Below are 18114 nucleotides of genomic sequence, written 5' to 3'. Positions count from 1 at the left end.
AGCAACAGCTCCCTGGTCTGCAAACCGACCAAATGGGTTGTTCAAAGACAGTGAGATGACACTCACAGGTGTCCCCAGGGCTCAAGGAAGAGCACAGGAAGGAAATAAACAGCCTCCAGCCGCCCATCAGCAGGGAGCCTGGGAGGGAGGCCCACCAGCCATTTTTAGGAGATTCCTCCTTTTTATAAGATGGAGTGATGGCTGTAAACATTTGACCCACCAACCTAGCTCCCCGAGGTCCTCTAGGATCTAGAAGAGAGGATGAGGTCAAGGCATCGGCCACCCCCAGTTCCGAGCCAGCGAGGGGCGGTCTGTTCCTCTGCCAATAACCTTCCGGCCGGTCGTCCACAGACACCGTGTATCTGTACTTAGCACCTGACTGGTTTCTTCCTTCAGCGTTCGTCATGTTTAAAAATATATTTTTATTAATTTCAGAGAAGAAGGGAGAGAGAGAGAGAGAGAGAGAGAGAGAGAGAGAGAGAGAGAGAGAGAAAACATCCGTGATGTGAGAAAAAATGGATTGGCTGCCTCCTGCACGGCCCCTCCTGGGGATGGAGCCCGCAACCCGAGCCTGTGCCCTGACCGGGAATGGAACCGTGGCTTCCTGGTTCCTAGATTGATGCCCCACCACTGGGACGCACTGGCCAGGCCTTTACCATTTTTAGGACATAGTTCTGTCCATGATTTGTTACACCTTAGCCTTTTATTTTATTTGTTCATGGTTATAAAGGCCATCCTCGCTTCCGTCCCGTGTCCAGGAGCTCAGCGCTGTCAGATAGAAACGGCTGTTTTCCGTGGTATTGTGTTTCCTATGCGTGGGCTTATTTCCCATGTGAGCTCTGGGAGGCTGCTCATGGCTCTGTGACACAGTGTGTGTGGATGCTGGTACCACCTGCTAGTCGGGCAGTTTGATCGCAGCCTTTCGGGTCTGTGTACGCTTGTCGCTGTATACGCTCAGCCTGCTGCGCAGCCTTGGATCAACACGGTGCGGCCGCCCGGCCTTAGTCGTCAGTCCAGGGCTGAGCATGCGGAATGTCCCTGTGCAGTGTCATGTCCGCAGCGGGTCCCTGTAGACACTCACTGTCGGTGGGGCAGTCGTCCTCCATGCCGATCACTGGAAGGTATTTTTGTGATCGGATATTCTCCTGCGTCGATTATGACAGCCTTCCGAGTTAGCATGGTCACCGCACCGGTTGACGTTCAAGTATTGGATCATCTTTGCGTCCCTGGAATAAACGCCACTGGGTCCTGGTGACGAACTCTTGCTATACCTGCACGCGGCTTGTGTCTGCTTCCTTCTGTTTTGCTAGGGGTGTTGTGCAGATGTATTTATTAGGTAGATCCGTTTATGGGTTTCCTTTGCCACTGTTGGCCTTTAAACAGCAGGGCTGTACTTCTCACAGTTCTGGGCACTGGAAGTTCAGCACCCAGGGGCCAGCTAGCTCGGGGCTGTGGGAGGGCCACTTCCTGTCTCACAGGTGGCATCTGCGTGCGGTCTCCCATCAGGAGGACGCAAGGACACCACCCTTTTGACCTGACCACCTCTCAGCGCCCCCACAGAGGGGGGTTCATCATATGAATTTGGGGGGACCGTGAACCTTCTGTCTATGGCAGTAGAATTCTCCTATGAAACCCCGTGCGCCTGCAGCTTTCTGTTGGGGGAGTTTCATGGTTACACAGGAGATCTGTTGTGTCGTGTGTTTTTAAGCAAGCGGCCCCTTTTTAAGTTGACAAATGTATGTGGGTAGTTTTTGTAGCAGATCCATGTTGGTTTTTTTTGTCTTTGGTGTTTCTAGTAATATGTGCTATTTTATTCCTGAAATCAGATATTTGTATCTTCTCCCACCCTCTCCTTATTTTGTCAGTCTTGCAGAATGTTTGTTGACTTTGTCAATATTTTCAAAGAATTGTCGGTTTTTAAAATTGCTTTTCTCTGTTGCTTCTCTGCTTTCAATTTTGATTGATTTCTGCATTTGTCTTTTCTTTCTTGCCTTCTGTTTGCTTACGGGTAATTTTATTCTTCTCTAAGTTCTCGAGATGGGAGCTTGGATTATTAATGTGAAATTTTCCTCTTGTCTGATGTATTTTTCGTGCTATTAATTCTCCTCTCAGCCCTGCCCCGCTGAGCCCAGAGCTTTGAGAAGTGCAGCCCTTGCACTTGTTTCCCTCGAGACTTCCTCTCTGAGGCCTGGGTGACTTGGACGGGTGCTGGCTAGTGACGAGTGTCCTTTCATGATTCTCTTCCATCGTTCCTGTTTGAGGCTGCAGCCCACAGAGGCTGCAGTCAGGGTCAGTGCCGTGGACGGCACGGCAGTGGGACTTCTCCTGTGGGGACGGGGCTCAGGCTGACTTCTAGCATCGGAGGTTCTGGTTCCGACCAAATGAACCCACAGGTCTGTACACAAGCCACTTGATTGGGCGACGTTGGGGAAAGTACAAAGTGGTGAAGTGTCTCTTTGACTTTTTCCAAGGCTGTTAACTCGTGGAGGATGACGATGTCATGATACGTGCTCACGCATTCTGAGCGGTGGCTTCGCCCTCAGGAACGTTTGTAAATAGATCCAACCCAGTGGCACGTGAAAGACGGGTCTTAGAATTCAAAAGACGCCTCATGACATCCAACATTAACATCGATCTCTTTGACCCCGGCTCAAGGTCGTGATGACTGGTTATGACTGCATGACGTGCATGTTCCCTTTTCAAGAGACACTGTGATTGCTTTCAGGGAGACGGAAGAATAAGCACACGACCTGTCAGATGAGACAACCCCTAATCCAGGAGGGAGGCAGCACACTCAGAAGCAGGCGCAGTGGCCTCTGGTTTCACGGAGCTCCTGTGAGGCGCCCACGGCGTCTTTGTTCCAAGTGTTTTCTTTATGTCACTGGGTCGGTGGATGCCTCCTTCAGAAAGAACATTCCCAAAGGTGGTTTAAGTGGACAAACTCTGGTGACCGGAGTTGCTCAATTACCTAGCAACGCCTTGTGCACGGGTCATGTGATTGCCCAACGGTGTATCTCAAATGAACATGCCCCGTGAAAGAGGAATTGGATGTGTTCATTAATCGGCATCAGTGACACATTCCCGCGTGGTAACCGCATCCCTGTGCTTCTCTGAATTGCAGGCTATCGGGGTTCCAGCTGCCCTCCGCCATCGTGAGTTCCGGCTCCATCCTCACGCTGTGGTTCACCACCGACTTCGCCGTGAGCGCCCAGGGGTTCCGAGCCCTGTATGAAGGTAGGACACCCCATGCGTGCTCGGTGCCCCCGACGGCCGGGCCGATGGCTCACGCCCGTCGCTCTGGGTTGCAGGTTTTAGTGTGAATGTGAATCTCGGGTTCCAGGGGCTGAAATGTTTGAATCTGGAGCAATGCATTGAAGATTGGAGACTGCTATTTGCTATAATTGCCAACAATTTTTTAGAAAAAGGTGTGTTTACAATTCTCCTTTAACGATAGAACTCTTTTTTATTGGAAAAGCGGTTTTCCTTGTGACGAAGGGGAGTTTGGAGAAGTTTGAGTTCTAAGGGGCAGCACCCCTTTACCGTGGAGAATTTATTCTTAATACAGATGAGTTCTCTTAAAAAGGCTGTTGCATAAGAATGCTGACAGTGCTTACACAAAGGCAGTTCTTTTTGATGAACATTAGTTTTCAAAGTTGAAATTGTTCATGGAGACGGTTATTTTGACTTCAGTGTTTGGTCATTGGCAGGCCTCGGGGCTTGGTTTTGTGTGTGTTCGGACTCGTGTCTCGGTACCTTTGGGCGCGTGAAATCGGTTTTGAAGACTCCTGAGCAAACATGTTAAAAAGAGCACAGAGAGGTCGCGCTCTGAGGGGAAATGCCGCAGGAGGGCACAGCGCACTCAGCTGAGGAACAGGACTGGTGACCCTTTCCTTTGTGTGTGAACGCCAGCGTGGGCCCGGTTTAGTTGGTTCACAGAGAAGTCATACAATCTCTTCCGTGTGTCACACAAAGGCTGTTATGTTTAACATAAGCTCCCGTGAGTTGCTGAAAGACTTTGGATGGGGTGGAGGCCATCCCTGGCGGCAACACGCACCTTTGACCTCGGATGTCCTCTGGGCTCAGTCACACCTTCATGTTCCTGTTGGGGGAACTGGCTGCGCTCGGGCAAAAGGCATTCTTCGCGGGAAATAAAATCGACGTGCGCTTTCTGCCACGGGACTGGGCTGCCACGCAATTACCAGAGAACATACGGCCGACTGCCCTCCCTGCACGTGTTTAAACAAGCCAATGTACCCTTTCCCTTAAAGTTTTATGTGGAATAATCCTTAGGATGGTCCACAGTTCTGACTTCCGTGTCTTCTGGCCTCGGCGTTTATGCCTCCACCCACATCCGTGGCTGAAGGGTGGATAATCTTTAAGTAGATCGTGGACCGTCAGGGATGCTGTCTTGTTCAGAGAGGAACAGGCCGTGTAAGATGGACAGGTGTTATTCTGTTTCACGTTTATTGTGTCTACCACTCGCGAGGCAGCCTAAGGTCACACGATCTGATCTCTTTTTTACAAAAGAGGTGTTTCTGAGGCCGCCTGTGGTTACCAGCGGAACCTGGCTGGTCCGCCCGTCGTGTGCTACTTGCTGAGAAGGTGATGCAGCGCCCGCACGTGGGAAACCCGGGCGCCCCCCTCCCTCCCTGAGAAAGCGGAGCCTGGACAGTGTGCTGTGCTGGTTTCCTGATAGAAACGCTGGGGGGACGCTGGGATGGGTGATGGCCAGGTGCACAGGCCCGTGAGCTTCCTGAGCTGTTGTTGCTGGAATTATTGGCTGCCATCGTGGCTTAATGTGAAGCCGTTGGGGGGATTGTGTCTGCTGGAAAAATCTTTGCGTTTCTTAAAAAAAAAACACACAACTAGAAATATGACTTGAAAAGGGAACAGGACCGTACTTTAAAGGTAGTGTATTTAAAGAGTTGATATTTGGAAATGCTACTGTTGTAAAGTTTACATTTCAATAGGAACATTAAAAGAATATAGTCTCTTTACCAGTGGCTGCAAACCTTTGTTTTGAAAGGAAAAAGCTAATCAGAAAGTGCTTTGTCAGCAGAATCAAAATTGCAGAGAGAATGAATATCAGTATTTTAAACGTGCTGCTCAATTAGCTTAAAGGTCTCCCGAGAAAATGAGTGTGTACTGTCTGCAGAAAAACCGTAATGATCGTCTGAACAGAAGGATAAAGAGCAGAGAATGTATCTAAAAGGAGCAAAGCCCCCAGCGCCAGCGCCAGCTGACGGATGTGTAAATCTGCCCCCACAGTGAATTGAAACACAATACCAAGGCAATGTCACCATGAAAAGTGAGATGTTGTTACGGACAGAATGCATAAAGTATAGCATTTAAATATAATAGAAAGCAGAAACAATGTAGTTGGCAGAAAAAAATCTAAAATACTTTGGAACCAGCACATTAGTCCTTTTGATGAGTCAGCTTTCCTTCTTTCCCATTCGGTTGTACTTGGGTGGGACTGCCCGTCACATAATTAATGTCAGCCAGATAATAGAATAACATGTCGATGTCTTATTCAAGACATTCAAAATAAATTTAATTTATTAAAAAACTAAATCAGCATTTAAAAATATAATTCACTCTACTCCTTAATCTAGTATTATTTTCTTCCAATTAAAAATTAGAATTTATTTAGTATTATCAGATTGGTATTTCATTTTTCATTTAAACTTATTTGCTTGAATTGGAGAAAATCTTTCAAACTTAAAAAATCTGCCTAAACACTATGCCCTTGGTAAGAAACTTAATCTGGGCACAAACTTTTTAGATTTCTGGCAATACTTTGGAATAGTTAATATTTATGTGAATTATTATTTATACATGGAAATATTAATCTAGATAACAAATATGGAAATAATAAATTGAAATATTCTAATTAATATGTTCAGTCATTGAATTTAACCCTGATAATCAAATGGGAATATTTATAAGTTTCACACTAACTTATTAAATAGGGAGCCCTTCAGGGTGTTAGTAAGTTTGTAGATTGTTGGTGAAATCAACAAATTTTAACCCATAAATATGGAATAATGAAATTGAAGTTAAAAACGTAACAGGGTGTTTGTAGTAGTTTATATGCTAGTTTCATGGTTAGACATTATTCTTTATGGGAAACCAAAGAATTCACATAATTTTCCTTGGTGAATTTACAGCAAAAAATATTGGGGTTGCACGTAATTTGCAGTGAAACGGAGCACTGTCGGAATTCTTGTATTTGTCCAATAGTGAAGTGCCGTGTACGTAAGTGGGACTTACTTCTCTATTTCTATTTGTCGCCCTTCCTTCATCAAGGTCTCAAATACTATATATATATATATATATATATATATATATATTTGTTTATCAAGTTTATGATATGAAAAAGACATGTGGGTCAGAAAATAGGCATGACACGCCAACACATGGGAGGTATTGCCATAGGGAACATACATGACCAGGCGTGGCCATCGTTAAGCGTGACTCTAGAGACAGTGCCTGAAGCACCTGTGGCTCAGCCCCTCCCACCTTCCGTGTTTGCACGAGGTGCTCCGTTCCCTCTGCAGTTTGCTCGCAAGGGACCCAGCGACCTGGATGCCGGGCCCCAGGGAGCGCATGGTGGAAGCTCCCAGCTCCACAGCCGCGTCACTTGGGCCTGCTTTCCTTTGAAGCGCCATTTCCTGTGTCAGCGCACATCCTTATTTCTGTCCCGGACATCCCTCCAAATGTTCCATAAGCTATTGGGCCATTTTTATGCTCTGACCTCGGGTTGTATTTTAAAATTTGAGGTTGCAGGAATTATGTGTCACATGTCGGGTGACTTTGTCGATGTTTTCCGGGTGAGCTCAGTTTGCGTCGGCACTGGCTGGATGTTTCCAGGCTCTGGTGGGAGGCAGAGTGTCTGTGTGTAGCGCAGCTTCTATTTGGGTAGAAAGCTCCCTCTGGGAGGGCGCTGAGGCCGCTGTGTGCTCACCAGGCCGTCTTTTCCTCGTGGAGAACAGAACGCGGCTCAGCGCAAGGCGGGGCTGCGGGGGAGCTGGGTTTCCGCCCGGCAGTCCGCACAGGCTTCATGGGGAATGAACTTTACAGAGAAACGGGGATGGAAATCATATGCGTATTTTGACACAGAAGCTCGCTTTTGCAATCATCATTTGGCAAGGCGGAAGGAAGGTTAAATTAGATTCATGTTTAAGACAAAGCTGATAAGAAACAAAGGAATCTAGTCCTTTAAATTTTCTTTAAACAGGCTGGCAGACACCGTGCTTAGGAATGGAAACATTTAACCACAAATGTAGACAGTCAAATATTTTGATCAAAAGGCACTAATTTTACACCCTCGGCATTTTTCTTAGCTTCCCAAGGTGCCATCTTTGAATTCATTGGCCTTCCATTTCATGCATGAAATCTATAAGAATCTAGTGCATGAAGATCTAGTTTAATGGAAAAAATACAGGAGGCCTATGGAGGGGGAATTGATGTTGGTCAACAGTAAAAATGTGCTTGTGTCAGAAATCGCGTTTCATACAAAACATCCATTACAGTGAGAAGAACAGTTGCCCGTGAAGATGGCTTAGGAGACTCCTGGGTTAGGACATGTTCTTCTAAGAGTTTTCTCTTTCAAGTGTATTTTTATCTAAAAATCATTCCTTCTATCAATCATGGCATATGTTCTGCTGACTGAGGTATATGTGTCCTTGTGAGTGATAGGAACAAAGAAAGGCAGATATGTAAATGATAGATAGGAGGATAGATGATTGGTAGGTAGATAGGTCGATAGATAGATGATAGATAGACAGATAGGTAGATGAGAGATAGATAGATGAGAGGTAGAAAGATAGAGGATGTGCCTAGAATGGTATAAACACATATACATTTTGTTATTAAATCCTCAGATGATATCTATGAGTAAAGTAAAATTACCTCATATTATCAGTTAGAGAACCTGAGGGAGTGACCTCCAGCAATTGAAATTGCCAGGAGCTCATAGCTAATAACTAGCTAATAAATACTGAAAGCAGCAATTAAACACAAACCTGTCTTTTGTCAGAAGTTGTCATTCTTAAGCAATCACTATACCAGTATATCCTTTTATATACTTGTTTATTTGTGTATACACAGACATGCCCATACACACATAACTGCCTGCATATGCATGCATGTGCATGCACACAGATAATTGCATGTTCCACACGTGCACATCTAAGATGCACACACCTGTGTAGACGTGGTTATGTAAGTGAGCACACAGTTCTGGCCATTCATTCTCCCTCTCATTCATCCCTGAGCTGTCGCTGAGCGCCTGCCCGGCCCAGTGCCGACTACGCATAAGAATGGGGAGGGAGGTGCGGGCCTGCGGGGCTATGGAAGGGCAGCCTGGGGGTGTGGAGAGCCCGTGGAGTGAAACTGGTGCCAATGGCAGGAACGGCGTCGGACAGGCTCGGGGACCAGAGGGACATCGGGTCTGTGTGAAGCCGGGGCCATGCGGGCTGTGTCCCAGAACCGCTCAGAGCACGCCCTGCTGCTCGGCCTGGGCGCTGGGTGGGGTCCTCCAGGGGACACATCTCCCGGCACCTCCTCCCGTTTCACAGCCCTGTCACCGGCCGCCTGGGCGTCGTGGTTGTAGTGTCGGCCATGTGAGCAGAGAGCCGTGGGCTGCACTGGATCCGGCCGCACCTTCAGCGTCAGCCTTCAGAGGGCAAGTGCGCAGTGTGGGCGGCCATTCTCCCGGGGACCCTGGGGAGCGACGAGGGGCGCCTGGGGTCTGGCACAAAGGAAATATTCAAAAATGTTTTTGAGCCCTGGCTGGTGTGGCTCAGTGGATAGAGCGTCGGCCTGCGGACTGAAGGGTCCCAGGTTTGATTCCAGTCAAGGGCGCATGCCCCGGTTGTGGGCTAGGTCCCCAGTAGGGGGCGTGTAGGAGGCAGCCGATCAATGATGATTCTCTTTCATCACTGATGTTTCTCTCTCTCCCCCTCCTCCCCTCTCTGAAAGCGATAACAATATATTTAAAAACATACTTTTCATAAAAAACCTGCACTCAACCCCGACTTGCCTGCACCCTGTGGCTGGCATTTCTTCCCCTGGAAACGGAAGGAGGACTGCTCCCTGCACCACAGAGAAGGATGGTCAGCGACTCTCCGGGGTCCCTGCGCCTTCTCGCCCAGAAGCTTCTAAAAAGCACCGAAACGACTTCAGAACAAGCAGGTCACGGGGTCCCCAGGGACACGAGCTGCCCTCTTCATAGGGAACAGACGCCACACGGTCACACGTTCACCTGGGGAAGCCTCAGCCGCCTTCAGGTCATTCATGTACCTTCATCTCATGGCAGCACATGGCTCACCTCTCCCTGGGACCTGACCTTCCCTCCCAGGTCTCACTAAGGGATGAGCTGGGGTGGGCGGGGCTTCCTCCCAGGTGGGCGGGGCCTCTTCCTGGGGTGCTTCTCCTTCACTGGATGCATTTGGCATGTCCCTCTGACACTCCCTCACGCAGAATTTTCTTTTCTCTAACATCCGTGAATCCGGGCTTTAAAAGAGCAGCTAAATTATTACCCTTCAAGCTCAAAGCTCTATTTAGAATGTCAGCCCTGATTTCTTTCCTCCTGGAATTGATTATCCAAACTCAGCCTGCATGAGAGCCTGGGCCACGGGGGACGCGCCTGGCAGGAGAGGAGCCCCCCTGAAGAAAGGCGCAGCGGGAGCTGTCGGCGAGGCGGGCGTGTGGCCTGCCTTTGGTCCCACAACAGTCACTGGAGCTGAAGCCGCCGGTGGGAGCTCCCAGCATTAAGGTCCTCTTGACCTTGGCTGCACAGGTGAAGCCGGTGCGGGCGTCCCTTGGCTGACCGCCCTTTCTCTCTGGAGCCACAGAGCCGCTGGTCCCGGGCCAGCCTGCTCCCGGCTAAGTGGTCTTTTCCGTCCCCGATGGCAGATTGTCAATGGTGAGCCCATTGGAACCCCTAGCGAAGGGGTCCAAACTGGCGCTTGGAAATACTCATTGCCTTAGTGACGTCGCTGTCAACATCTCCAAAGAGCTCGGACATGAGGGAAAGGGGGTCCTTTCTGAAAGGTCAGCTCTCAGGCATCAAACGAGGGTCGAAGCAGAGAGAGGCCGAGGCTCCGTGAAGAGGGGGTCGGCCAGTCCACAGGGTGTGTCACCGTCACCTCTGATGGAAGGAGAAAAGACCAGTGAGAGCTGGAGGTGGAGCCCTGCAGTCACGCGAGCCAGGAGCAGGGACGCTCAGCCCAGAGCTTGAGTCCTAGGGACCAGTGGGCAGCATCCCTGTGCGGGTGCGGGTGAGGGTGAGTGAGGGTGAGTGAGGGTGCGGGTGCAGGTGAGGGTGAGTGTGGGTGCGGGTGAGGGTGAGTGAGGGTGCTGGTGCGGGCGCGGGGGAGGGTGAGGGTGCGGGTGAGTGCGGGTGCAGGCGCAGGTGAGGGTGAGTGAGGGTGCGGGTGCGGGTGAGGGTGAGTGAGGGTGTGAGTGCAGGTGAGGGTGAGTGTGGGTGCGGGTGAGGGTGAGTGTGGGTGCGGGTGAGGGTGAGTGAGGGTGCGGGTGAGGGTGAGTGAGGGTGCGGGTGCGGGTGAGGGTGAGTGAGGGTGTGAGTGTAGGTGAGGGTGAGTGTGGGTGCGGGTGAGGGTGAGTGAGGGTGCGAGTGAGGGTGAGTGAGGGTGCGGGTGCAGGTGCAGGTGAGGGTGAGTGAGGGTGCGGGTGAGGGTGAGTGAGGGTGCGGGTGAGGGTGAGTGAGGGTGCGGGTGAGGGTGAGTGAGGGTGCGGGTGCGGGTGCGGGTGAGTGAGGGTGCAGGTGCAGGTGAGGGTGAGTGAGGGTGCGGGTGCGGGTGAAGGTGTGGGTGCGAGTGTGGGTGCGGGTGCGGGCTCTGCGCAGGTGTGGGAGCATAGAGCCATCCCTGTCCCCTCCTCTGATACCTGGCTTCCTGAGTTTGGGGTCAGAGACCCTCAGTTCCTAAGACCCTGTGAGTCCTCTGAGTGAGTGTGAATAGACGTGTGCTTTATTTTGGGGGAGTTCTCCAGTGTTTCATCCCCCATGAAAAGGCCAGAGTGACTCCTGCCGACGGAGGATATGAGCTCTGCGCACCGGCATTAGGGCGTGGAGTGTTCGGTGCTCTCATTCCGGTCGCTCAGCTGGCTTCCTGTTGCAGTTGTTTGGATTTCATGTGCGAGGAAGCGGCCCTCGAGCCCAGCGGGGCCTCACACGTCGGCCCCGAGTGGGGAGAGAAAGGACCGGGCTGTCAGCAGACACAGTCCCGGGTCTTAACCTGACACTGATTTCAGGTCTCGGTCTGTGAACTTAGTGAACGTGCATTTACCCGAGCGATGAACCCGCCGACTGGGCGCCAGAGATCGTGGTTTCGATGCAGGAGAAGGGTCCCCTCCACCCACCGAGGGGAGGAACTTCATTCCCAGTGCGTCCACCCTTTCTGCTGGCAACACACCAGCTCACAATCAAGTGCACACACACGCACGCCCTCGTTATCTGGCTGCGAATGACCGTCCTTCGAGCAGCCTCATGTATGAGAAAGCCCTTTCCTCTCTGTGCCAACACCACTGAAAAGCCCTGGTGTTAGTCCTACATGTTTGGAGCAACGTGATGTCCCTGGTACATGAAAGTGAGACATGTAGGATGATCCATTGCAATGGAAATACGTTTTAAAGTGATACTTGTGTAAGTAGCTAGGTGCACATATGTGTGCATCCATGTATATGTTCGCACACACATATGTAAGTATTCAGAAAGGGGGGGAGATACCGGAATTGTTCAATAAGGTACTCCGGGGAGGGACTGAATGATTAGGAAGGAGGATCGCTCCGCGCGTCTTTGTATAATTGCATTATTTCACTGGTTGCCATGGGCACTAAAAATATCAGATAATGGACATCATGAAGAGAAATTTCTAAAGATGATGTGGAAATCAGTGTGCTTACAGGATCCCCGGTTCTTACCGAGAAACTGGAAAGTGAAACCAAGTAACTGAGAGTCTTTCACTATTGTTTTCGGACGCCGGTCAGCGGCAGCAGCAGCACTGAAGCTGAAAGCACAGGAAACGATGTGTGTTCGCTGGAGATCCCGCCCAAAAGCACAGCTTCGCCGAGGGTTGTAGGCAAGCGGGTTCCACGGAAAAGGCGACTTCAGAGTCTGCCGTCGGTAACAAATGCGCGTCGGCTCGCACTTGCCCTTCAAGGCTATGCCCAAGCCCCGCGACTGGAGCTGCATTTCTTAATGGGTTTCCTCTTGGCCACAGTTCAAGTTTCGTCCTTTGTGCCCACTCATCTCCCAGCGTTTTTTTCTAACTTTTCATTGATTTTTTCTCTCCATAATAGCCTGTGTCATAGACAAATTACTCCAAGCTTATATGCATATGCATTCGGTGATAATCAATCTCAGGTAATGTTTGAAAAAAAAATGGTTATTACTCAAAGTGAACGTTTATAAGCAAAAATGATGAGATGAAGGAATTGATTTTAATAGCCTCCCTCCTGCTCTCGCGGTCATCTGTCCTTGATGAGGGACACACCGCGTGACTACAGAGCAGGCGGCCTCGCCATTTCAGCACCAGTAGCCTTCGCTGCCCGGCTCGGACACGGATAAGTCCCATGTTTGCATGTGGGGGAGGGCGTGGTTCTGAGGTCTGGATAGTCCAGTGTGGGGGGCGAGACCCTCAGCCAGGGACTGGGCCCCTCCGGGAACAGGGGTTGGAAGGACACACGGGCGACAGCAGGCAGGGGGGGCAGGCTTCATCGCGTCCCTGAGTGCGGGGGCCGCACGGGTTGTCTTGCTGCCCTCTGACGGCTGGGCTCCTCCTGAGAAGACCCTGGCTGTCGCTTCCCTAATGGACCCAAAAGAAACCCGTGGCCTGTGTCCACGGCTGCCCTCCCAGAGCCAGAGCCCGCTACGGGGCTGGCGCCCGCCTGGACGTGGGCCCCTGTCCCGGGCCAGCACCAGCGGACGGCCCTGCTCGCTCCTCAGCCAGCGCGAGGGTGCTCCTGGGCGTGACTTCACTCGGCCCCGACGGTCAGTCAGATGTCCCCACGGGGCGGGCGTGGGCTGCCTCTCAGGGGGGCCTCAGAGGCACCGCGCTGGCCCAGCCCTCGCCGGTGGACCCACGCCTCCCCGTGGCCGCGGCCGCCCCAGGACGCTCGTGTGGGAGCCACGTCCTGCCCCGTGAAGCCGCTGCCCGAAGGGCCACGCGCCCTGCACAGGACACGCAGCGCTGAGCTCAGCCAGGCGCCTCTCTCTTCTCCATCATCCACAGAAACAAGTCAAGTTTGTGCAGAATCATCGGATCCAGGAGGTGGGGGCATTTATACTGTGATTATTTTTAAAATATTCTTATTGATTCTAGAGAGGAAGGGAGAGGGAGAGAGAAACATCCATGATGAGAGAGAATCCTGGATCGGCTGCCTCCTGCCTGCCCCCCACTGGGGATCGAGCCCACAACATGGGAATTGAACCCTGACCTCCTGGTTCGTAGGTCAACGCTTACCCACTGAGCCACACCGGCCGGGCTGTATTGTAATTATTCATTAAACTCCTAGGCTTTCACACCGCATTTTACTCTTAAACCACACGGGCACCGGTGGGCAGTAAACGCCTCGTTTTACCAGTGAGTAGCGAGTTAAGCAACGTGTTTGTGCTCCTCTGCGAGCAGGGCTGGGCCCAGGGGCACAGCGCTCCCACCCCGAGAGCCGAGAAGCCAACGACGCGGAGTCTGAAATTAGGGACGTCCCTCCCTCCATGAACATAATTATTATTTTCCTTTCGACGTCTCCTTCCCGAGCTAAACATTCTCCGTTCCCACAAAGCCATCACTGGGAACGGAAAGACCCAAACCCTCCCCTGAACACAGCGCTGGAGTGGGCGGTCGTGTCTGCAGCGGGCGCTCCGGCCAATGCTGTGAGATCAGGGGGAGCAGAGGCCCGAGACCCCTCTCCTGAGTCACACACTCGTACCAACGCGGGGGCACAGCTGGCAGAGCCTATGGCCCGAGGGCACACGTGGGCGACCGTGTTCAGGGACACGTGTCGCTCTCCAGTGTATCCTGCCTGTGGATCCCGGCCCGTCACTGACCCCTGTGCCGCCCGGTCTCTGCACCTTAAAACCAGGTGACGAGGTGGAGCTAGGCATCTCGGGCTGTGGGAGAACGTGAGAGACTGGAGCTCACACCCTCAGTGGAGGCCCCGGGGCAGGGCCAGCGCCCCCTGCTGTTTAGTTTAAGTCTCTGACAGCCATTCACATTCCAAGTAGCAACATTCATCATCCTAATATCAGCCATGCTCCGCATGGACATTCAGCATGAGTATGATGCTGCCAAGAAAGTGGAATACTGCCCGGCCAGCGTGGCTCAGTGATTGGCACCAACCTATGAACCAGGAGGTCATGGCTCGATTCCTGGTCAGGGCACCAGCCCAGGTTGCGGGCTCCATCCCCAGTAGGGTTGAGCAGGAGGCAGCCGATCCATGATTCTTTCTCATCATTGATGTTTCTAGCTCTCTCCCTTCACCCCTGAAATCAATAAAAACATATTAAAAAAGACAGATAACGAGTTTCCCTGTTACACATTCTTCTAGCATCCTGAACCTCTCTGTGCAGTTCTGTCGTTTCCACTAAAAAAAGGAAAAATATTAAGCACAGAGTACATATAAGTAATGTAAAGAGTGTGAGTACTGCTGCAGGGGGAGTGTGAGGAGGAGCCGGGACTCAGAGGGAAGGCAGCTGAGCCAGAGCCGGAACTGGGGGGAGGGCGGGAGTGGGAGTGGGCCCTTCCTGTAGACGTGGGGGTGGCGGGGAGCCCAGCTCAGGGCGGCCCAGGGGGAGCAGGGGGGAGGGGCGTTCATCGTTGGGGGAAGAGGGGCCCTCTTCAGGAGCTGGGATGAGGGTGCCCTGGGACGGAGTGGGGTACAGCGGGCCTGTGAGACGCAGGGACCTGCTCTAGCAGCCTCAGTGCTCACCCGTGGGCCAGGCTCCATGCAGGCACGGAGGGAGGGCGAGGCTGGCCCCATGGTCCCAGGACTCGAGGAACGGCCCTCTTTGGATGAGGGAAGGGACCTGCTCAGGGAACTAATGGTTTGAAATCATGTACGTTTTTAGAAAAACACACACACGTAATTTAAAATAACGTTATGGCCCAATATCATACCACTGGGAACCCTTATGCGGTGCGCACGCTGCAGTGATATTTGGGGTTCTCGGGGGCCCCTTTCATTTTCTCGTTGTGTAGAGACCGTTGACAGAGTTTTAATTACGGATTTCAAGACATCGCGTCTGAGGGGTTGTGAAAAGGATGCGAGGCCTGAATGTGTGCGCTGTGTCGGAAACCATTCATTCCCAGAGGCTTCTTACGCTCCAGGTTGAGGAACGTTTGAACTAACAGGAAGCGATCGCGTGTCCCTCCAGCTTCAAACAGGAGGTTGGTGCGGAGCTGAGAGCCTCCGCGTGCAGGTGCCTCATTGGAGAACCTCCTCGCCGCCAGCACCGCGTCCGCAGCCGCTCAGACTGAACGGAACAGGAGTCCTTTCCATCATAGAGGCCTTTCCTGGGAAATACTTTCGGGACTCGCCCCTCTAACCTTCCCTGAGGAGGACCGAGGACCGGGGCGCGCACAATAGGGTGTTCCAGGGAGTAACCTTAGAATAGTAGCCGTTCAACAGACTCGGTGCCAGTATAATCGTGAAAGGAAACTTTTTTAATTAGACAGAAGGATTCTGACGTTCATGTGTGGCTATCCATTGTGTATGATTACATGTAATTTGTAGTCACATGTCCCTGGTAAAGTTTTTCCATTCATCTATGTATGATGTTTCTAAAACATCAGCTTGAGGATCAAGAGGGGGAGGATGATGCAGAAAATAAGGCATTTTGGGGAGAGACCAGCATCCCGACGCTGTGCCTAGTTCATCAGTATCCCTAATGCACACTCCTGTTAGCCTAGAGTGTAGGCCAGTGATGGCGAACCTTTTGAGCTCGGCGTGTCAGCATTTTGAAAAACCCTAACTTAACTCTGGTGCTGTGTCACATATAGACATTTTTTGATCTTTGCAACCATCGTAAAACAAAGATTTTGCTATTTATTTTATATATTTAAATGCCATTTAACAAAGGAAAATCAACCAAAAAAATGAATTTGCGTGTCACCTCTGACATGCGTGTCATAGGTTCGCCATCACAGGCCTAGTCACTGCCCCTTCCTTAATTATCTGGTCTTGCAAGACCCGTTTACCTAAACGCTCCCATCTCACAGAGGCCGTAAACCATGAACCATACACAACCCCCGGAGGGGTTATCAGCGCTGGCGCCAGGCCAGCCCTTTAGGTGTGGTCTCACATCCCCCATCCCAACACGGGGCTTTTGCAGAGCCTGAGAAAGGTCCGGAAGTCTGATCCTTATTTGGGGGACAAAGAAACCAAAGGGGATGAAGAGAAAGCTTCCTCCTTTTCGGTTTGCTCAGGATTTGGAAACAGGCTCCCCTGAGTCACGGTGCTCGTACAGCTGTAAATAAATGTTCCTTTCCTGTATCTCCGGGGACTCCTGTGTATTTTTCGGTTGCCTGGTAAATTCTGCAACAATAATCGTGAAAGAAAACTTCTTTAATTAAACAGGAGTATTCTGACATTAATTTGTGGTTATAAATTTTGTATGATTGCATGTAATTTCTAGACACGTGTCCCTGGAAAAGGTTTTCCATTCATCTCTGTATGATGTATTCTAAAACATTTGCATTTTTATAGTTGAACTGAGTGATTAATGTGAAAATATGTTAATATCTATTTCCCCATTTTATATTGACACAATTCCTAGCATAATTTTAGGATAAGTGATATATTTTGTCTGGTTTATTGCAAAAAAGATGATGAGCACTTGGGCTGTTTCCAGATCTTGACTATTATAAATAGTGCTGCTACGAACATTGGGGTGCGTACATTCTTTCTGATTGATGTTTTAGAATTTTTAGAATATATTCCTAGAAGTGGGAGCACTGGGTCAAAGGGCAGTTCCATTTTTAGCTTTTTGAGGAAACGCCACACTATGTCCCACCGTGGCTGCCCCTGCCTGCATTCCCACCAGCAGTGCAGGAGGGCTCCCTTTTCTCCACATCCTCGCCAGCACTTGTTGTTTGTGGATTTGTTGATGGCAGCCATTCTGACAGGTGTGAGATGGCACCTCATTGTCGTTTTGATTTGCATCTCTCGGATGTCTCTGGGCATCTGTCTGTCCTCTTTGGAGAAGTGTCTACTCAGGTCCTCTGCCCGCTTTTTGATTGGATTGCCGTCCTTCTGTTGCGTCGTATGAGTTCTTTGTATGTTTTGAAATCAGCCCCTTGTGGGATGTATCGCTGGGGAGTGTGTTCTCCCATGCAGGGGCTCCCTTTTCGTTCTGTCGATGGCTTCTCTTGCTGTGCAGAAGCTTTTGTTTTGATGTGGTCCCATGTGTTCATTTCCTCCTCAGTTTCCTCTGCCCCGGGAGCTGTGTTTGCAAACATCTTGCTGCGAGAGATGCCTGAGATTTTCCTGCCTATGGTTTCCTCCAGGCTTTTATGGTTTCATTTAAGACTGTTACCCGTTTTGAGTTTCTGGTGGATGGTGTAAGTGGGTGGTCTACTTTCATTTTTTTGCATGTACCTGTCCAGTTTCCCCAACACCATGCATTAAAGAGAGTGTCCTGACTCCATTGCACGCTCTTGCCTCCGCTGTCAAACACTAATTGAGCATAGTGGCTTGGGTTGGTTTCTGGGGCCTCTGAGCTGCTCCACTGGTCTGTCTGCCTGTTCTTGTGCCCGGACCGGGCTGTTTGATCACAGTGGCTTCGTAGTAGAGCTTGAAGTCTGGGGTTGTGATCCTCCCAATATTGCTCCTCTTTCTCAGGATGCTGAGGCGACTTGGGTTCTTTTTCTGGTTCCATATACATTTTTAGAGCATTTGTTCTAGATCTGTGCAATATGCCATTGCATCTCTCTGCATTTTTAAGCCGCTGCTCACACGGCGCACGCCTTTGCAGTAGCCTGTGTTCTGTGTACCTGGATGGGTGACTGGCACGTCTGTCGGTGCTGTTGTGGCTCACACAGTCCCTGGGCACCGACGGGCTCCCGCTGCATCCAGCTTTCACAGGTGCGT

At 50.9% G+C, this 18114-nt stretch overlaps 1 protein-coding gene across 1 annotated transcript in view; it reads left to right on the top strand.

The window, feature by feature from the left end:
* The window catches only part of CSMD1 (CUB and Sushi multiple domains 1), an 858055-nt gene that overhangs the window by 285067 nt on the left and 554874 nt on the right, over positions 1-18114 (top strand). Inside the window, exon 3 of the mRNA XM_059685840.1 lies at positions 3122-3234. Coding sequence (XP_059541823.1) covers positions 3122-3234 — 113 coding nt within the window. The remainder of the gene's footprint in view (positions 1-3121; positions 3235-18114) is intronic.

The sequence above is a fragment of the Myotis daubentonii genome, chromosome 2, assembly GCF_963259705.1.
Source record: "Myotis daubentonii chromosome 2, mMyoDau2.1, whole genome shotgun sequence".
NCBI classification, from domain to species: domain Eukaryota; kingdom Metazoa; phylum Chordata; class Mammalia; order Chiroptera; family Vespertilionidae; genus Myotis; species Myotis daubentonii.
Note: the sequence above shows the minus strand (reverse complement) of the source record. Positions and strands in the feature narration are given on the sequence as shown.